This window comes from Buceros rhinoceros, unplaced genomic scaffold, assembly GCF_000710305.1.
Source record: "Buceros rhinoceros silvestris isolate BGI_N320 unplaced genomic scaffold, ASM71030v1 scaffold12061, whole genome shotgun sequence".
NCBI lineage: Eukaryota > Metazoa > Chordata > Aves > Bucerotiformes > Bucerotidae > Buceros > Buceros rhinoceros.
The window spans coordinates 10159-16222 of NW_010393720.1; the positions used below are offsets into that span (position 1 = coordinate 10159).

The 6064-nt window shown below is 42.8% G+C and overlaps 1 protein-coding gene across 1 annotated transcript; it reads right to left on the reverse strand.

Moving 5' to 3' along the window:
- Positions 1–3340: 3340 nt before the first annotated feature.
- On the reverse strand, positions 3341–5285 carry LOC104501200 (USP6 N-terminal-like protein). Its single transcript, XM_010144967.1, has 2 exons — positions 5228–5285; positions 3341–4827 (listed from the first exon to the last, which is right to left on the reverse strand). The coding sequence occupies exons 1-2, from the start codon at positions 5283–5285 to the stop codon at positions 3383–3385; spliced, it is 1503 nt and encodes a 500-aa protein (XP_010143269.1). The 3' UTR covers positions 3341–3382.
- Positions 5286–6064: the final 779 nt, after the last annotated feature.

The following is a 6064-nucleotide window of genomic DNA, read 5'->3' on the forward strand; positions in this document are numbered from 1 at the left end:
AGGAGGATGCGGCAGGAAACAGTGTCAAAGGCTTTACTAAAGACTAGGTAGACAACAGCCACCACCCTTCACTCATCCACTACGCAGGTCACCTTGTCACAGAAGATCATCGAGTTGGTCAAACAGGACCTGCCTTTCATAACCCCATGCTGACTAGGCCTGATCACCTGGTTGTCCTGTATGTGCCTCTTGATGGCACTCAAGATGATCTGCTCCATAACCTTCCCCAGCATTGAGGTCAGACTGACAGGCCATGGGGCCTAGATGTGAAGGACCTTCCTTCTTCACCCTGGGAAAAACAGGATCGCCCACATTAGTCCGATCATTCTCAATCAATCTGACGACATCACACTCATCAAAAAGGTTCGGAGTACCCGTGATACCACGATCCCTCCTGCCTTTTTTCCACGGCCACAATTTGTGTGGAGAAGACCGAAGTGCTCCAGTCCAACACAGAAGTCTTTAATCTAGCATGGCATCAGAGTGAAGGAAAGGCAGGCATGTTTGGGAAAATTAGGAAGAAAAGGTCGCAAATATTTCCTGTTGATACTGCTTGACTGTTTTCAGATCAAAGAAAGCAGTGACAGAAAAGCTGTCACAGGGATATCTAATCCATTACACCGAGATGAGTCCCTCCTCCAGGAGGACACTGGCACAGCCATGTCTCACTTCACTTTCCATCGAGGGGGTTTTCAGTACTGGTGTGAATGACAGATTTTAATCTGGAGGTATCTTTAGTTTGTTTTGTCCAGTTAAATGAAGATAAAAGTGTATTTTGCACTACAAACAGATGACTCAAGGCTTGTTTTCTTTTTTTAAACTCTATACTGTCCTCTAAACACATAAGAGACACACAGCAGCCACACTCAAGACTTTGATCAACGCAACTTTGCAAGTCTCTTATGCCAGTAATTCTCCGCTTTTGAACTGGTATTCGGTGAGATTATCTGAACGAAACCAGAAAACTACGATCACAGTTTATACTCCCAATTTTCACAAGCGACAGGTTAAGGTTTAGCAGAGCGGTGAACTATAAACAATAACCTCGCTGCTTCTGTAAGAATGCAAAAGCACTACATAGACCGGATCTATATTGCTTAGGCTAAAATAAACACACCAAGGCATACATCAAATATATATGTATACACATGACTCATTTCTGAAAAGCAATTATTTGTGCTCAGAAGAGTTAAAGTCCAGTTTTGGGGCCAATCGGATAATTAAGGACAAAGACAAAACAACATAAGCTTAATTATTATTATTTTAACATGTTAAAAATACAGTCACATCAAAATAGGATACACAGTTATAAAACTGTTGCAGATGACATAAGAAAATAGTGTGTATATATTTTATATATAAAAATCTACAGTATTTACTAATGCTGATACATATTTTGGAGCCTTGTGTTGCTTGCACAAGTAAATTGTACAGCTTCGTTATGAATTACAGAACCAGCGTTAAACACCGAGATTATTACACTTAGCCACAATATTATATACATACATTTCTAAGCTGCTGCAACCAGTTAGAACTAAGGTAAGCCCAAGTCATATTTCTCTTCACAATCTTAGTTTCGACTTTCAGTGTAGTGCTTTGCTACTGTTACTTCGCTGCAGTTTGCGATTTTTAAAATATAAAATTGCCCAGTTCATTAAAAATTACACCAGACGCATTATATACACACACAAAAAAAAAAGGTTTTGAAATATACTAAGTAAATGTTACTTCCACTTGTAAAAATTGTTTTACTTCTGTACCTTAAAACTTACAGAGCCAACCTGCAGCAATAATAGGCACTAAAGCTCATTCTTTAAAGGAAAAGAAAAATATCCATGTCTATGTTTTTGTTAACAAATCTTACAACACAAAAGATACCTGGACAAGCTTCCACACCATCCCAGCCTGGCGCTGATCCCAGTGTTTGGTATTTAAGCAATAGGAACACCCCTCCGCTGAGCACTCTGCTGGCGAGGCCCTCCCCTGCCCCAGCTCCCACTGGTTTCACTGGGAGGTCAGTGCATTCAGCACCCGGCAGCTCGCAGGACCGCGTCCTACGTGCGCCACTTTACCTGCACTTTTTTTCACCCCCATTTCACAGTCAAGGAAAGGAAAACCTGAAGTAGAGAAGGCTGCGAACGCTAGTTAGAAACTACTTACGTTACTGGGAGTCTGAGCTTCCTATTAACAGTCAGGATCGTTTTAGTGTCAGACACGGCGCAGCCTCTCCGCAGCCTGCCAGCACAGCAGCACGCGCCCCGCCACGGACCACCCACCGGCTCTTGGGGGCGAAGAAGGGTAAAACAAAATGGAATTAACGTGCCAAAGCTTAAGAGGAGGGACACAGCATACTCGCACAGGTCAGGGAAGATCAAGCCTCGACCAAACCTCAGACCGCTGCGTGCACTTGGCAAGAGCGCGGAGGAGCTGGTCGTGCTCTGATACCTGCGCGACTGAGCCCTGCGACAAGTGTGGTCAGTCTGACGGCACGGCATGGCAAGAAGTGAAGGCTGAAGCACCATTTCTGCATCTGGCATCACTCTCACTGTGCCCCGGTATTTTGCATATAGGATGACATTCTGAAGGCAGATTTGGGTGAGAAGGGAAAAATTCCCCACTTTCGATGCTCCTAAAAAACGAAACACTGCCCTGAATTTTAAGCACCATTTCTTAGCCAGATTAGAGAGACATTTTTGGCTTTCTGCTTTTGCCTGCCTGCTCCTTCTTGCTGAAGAAAACGACAAACAGTAGTCAAAGGAGAGGAAACTAACTCCCACGTAAGATTAAATTAGTAATCCCAAAGCATCTCTCCTGCCCAGAACAGATACTGGGACGCTGAGGCAGCTGTATAAAAACAACAGAAATTTCCATTCCAAATGAATGGCGTCTCAAATAAATTACAAAGAAAAATTAATATGAAATAAAAGTACTTCACAAGCTTTGCCCAAAGTTAAACACATTTACATTTAAACTCTTTAGCTCTTGTCCATACGCGTATTGTAAGTGCACACTCGCACGCACACATCTACACAGTGCATTAACAATGTCAGTCAAAATAAAATTCGCGAATGTGTTACAGGTTTTAGGCAGAGAGGTTGTAACACAAGTTATTTAAAGGTAAGGAACAGTGACAGTATTAGCCACGTGGCGTACATGATCTTATTGCTGTGTCTATGTGCATCAGATCACTTCCAATAGCTGCAATGCCAGTCTAAGAGCTCAACTAGCCTTCAGAAAGTCTGAAACATCCTTGGAATAGTGTTGTTACTTTGAGACTCATGGGAACTGTCCACGTTTCTTAGAAGAACCAAGGTGGGCCGCTACTGACAGTCACGTTTAATTGGGGTTGGTTCTTGCCAGGTTACTACGTACAGACAGATGCTCAGAGAAGCACGGATTCATGCAGAGACAATCCATCGTTTCTGTTCCGATAGTGCTGGGCTTGAGCTGATGGGCTTGAATATTGGTATGGTGGTGATCCATGCTCGTCAAAGGTTGGTGAAGTCCTGTATCTTACTGGACTATCCACAGAAACAGCAGGAAGACTATGGTCTTGAAAAGGGGTTGACTGAAAATGCTGGTATTTCTGGAAATTATCCAAGTGGCCTCTGTTAAGGTCTTGGCTCCAGGGCTGCCTGTAGGGTTCGCGTCTGTACACGTACGCAGCAGCACCGGGCCACTTTCTATCTTCAGGTAAATAATCCACTGGAGGGATTATGAACTTGACTCCTGTGGGGGACCGCGAGTTGCTGGTGTAAGCATCGACCGGGGCTACTTCTACTTGACCAGGCGTTGGTGAAAGAGGGTTTTGGAGACTGGCAGGATAGGAATTCATTTGTAGTTTATCTGGAGAATAGTCTACTGAAACAAAAGAACCATACAGCCTACCAGAAGGGCTGGTTTGATTCCCGTGATAATGGAGAGGTACAGAACCGGTATTGCCTATGCTGGAAACATGCTTTGGAGAATTTCCATGGTAAGTAGGTGGATTACTGTAACATGGCAGCGGCTGTTTTACATTCGGTACGTGAGGTGGTCCATCCGACTGTGATGAGTATTTCTGAGATCTGGGTTGTGAAGTGAAGGAGTAATGATTGGGTATTTTCAACGGAGCTGGTATTTTTTCGGTTTGCTTTCTTGGACTACTAGCAAACATAACGTGCCTAGGGCTCTGTGGATTAGCTCTCTCGAGCATCTCTTCAACCAGATTCTCACTATCATTATCAACTTCTGGAACATTGTCATACTGCGATGCATTAGACCCTCGCTTACCTTCATCAGCATCCAAAACCCTCATCTTTTGCTTTACATTCAAAGGCTGCATTTCTCCAGGACTTGGTGGTGGGCCCGAAACCAAATGGTTTACTGGCCTACCCTTCACCTCTGCTGTAAGTTTCATTGTCTTTTCAATTATTTTGATATCAGACGGTTTATTCCACTTAGGTACAAATTCCCTTCTTGTATTTGAAGTAGCATTAGAATTTTGATTAGCAGCTGCATTATTATACTGTCTCGAGTTGTCTTGCTCTGCTGGCAGAGGCTTTCTTCTGGTATCCACCTCGTTCTTAGGCACACTACTTTGTGTCTCTATTGGTCGAGTCTTCTGCTGTTTTAAGGAAGGTTTCTTTTCCAGTGAATTAATTCTTTTTCGGTCATTTGGTGAACCTTCTGGTTCTTCTTCTTCTGGGGATGGTCTCCTCTCTGTCCTTGTTGTTTGTGTACCAGTGCTGTTCTGTCCATTAAGCATTGGAGTGGAGTTTAGCGTAGCAGGCTGAGGTCCTGATGGAATCTGCCCCAACGGCTTCTTTGGAAATTCATCTTCTTTACCTAAAACAAGAACAGTAATAGCATAAATTCAGACTTGCACAGAAGTCTTCTTTAATCTGTTGGTCACACAAGCGAAAATAGCGATGAACTCTATAACCTGAGCCTCTTTGAGCCACCTCTGCTAAACACCTTGAAGGTTTTTCTCTACACCAAAACAAAGATTTAGTTTAGGCTCTCTAGTCTCCCTTTCTACAGCTGATGCAATCTTGCCAAGTTTCTGCTCATTCATGACACTGCTGCAAAAAATCATTCTCCTGGAGGACGTTTTGGTTACAGTACCTACTCTTCACATAACCCTCCTCATATTGTCCCTGTCTACTACATTCTCCACTTCAAAAATTCTTCCCAATACCCCTCTCCCAATCTATTGCCTTCCATTCATTCCTCTTTTAATGTTCACCTCTGGTAAGTGGTACTACCAGCTCCTCACTGACATGCACAAGCTTCTTAGCAGACATCTGTGAACTTTCTCTCACTTTTTTTTTTGGGGGTCAGGCTCCTCATTAACATCTGCACAGTTAAGCTCTTGTTCCCCCTCAAACCCTGCCCAGAAATTTCATCCTCAGCATTAAAAAGCTACAATATAACTACACAGGCACTACACAGAACCGCATTTTCTCCGTGCGGTTTTTGGTCAGTTACAGAACAGATGAAGTAGCTAACACTGACACTGGCTACGTCACGATTTCAGTTGGCTATTCAATGGATGAGTTCTGCCGAACATGACGACACCATTTCCAGAAATAGGATATGAATGGAAAGTTCTCCCCGACTGGAGCTCAAGCCAGCGGTAAACACCAGCTACGTGGGGACGCAAACAATCCACATTGCCACTACAGAAAGAATAAAGAACTGTTTCATTGCTTGATGCTGCTCGCAGAACAATTTATATCCAATTTTCCACTGCGGTCTTTCTCCTCAGCAGACAACACCCTTCATATTCTCAGCCAAAGTCTTTTATCACATCCACTTGCATATAACTTCTTTAATTGTGTAATACATTACTTTCCCATTATAAGCAGAAAAGGTCACATACTTCTCATTAAATGTATTAATCTAAATTTAATTTATTACATGTTCAGTATTTCCCCCCAAAATAAAAAAACTTTTGAAGTCAGCATAACCAAACAAATCATATTCACTCTGTATCTATTTATCAAGCAAAAGCTCCATTGTAGGGAGAGGGAAAAAAAAAAGTCTACCCTCGCTCAAATGTTATGTAAAATGAATTATATAA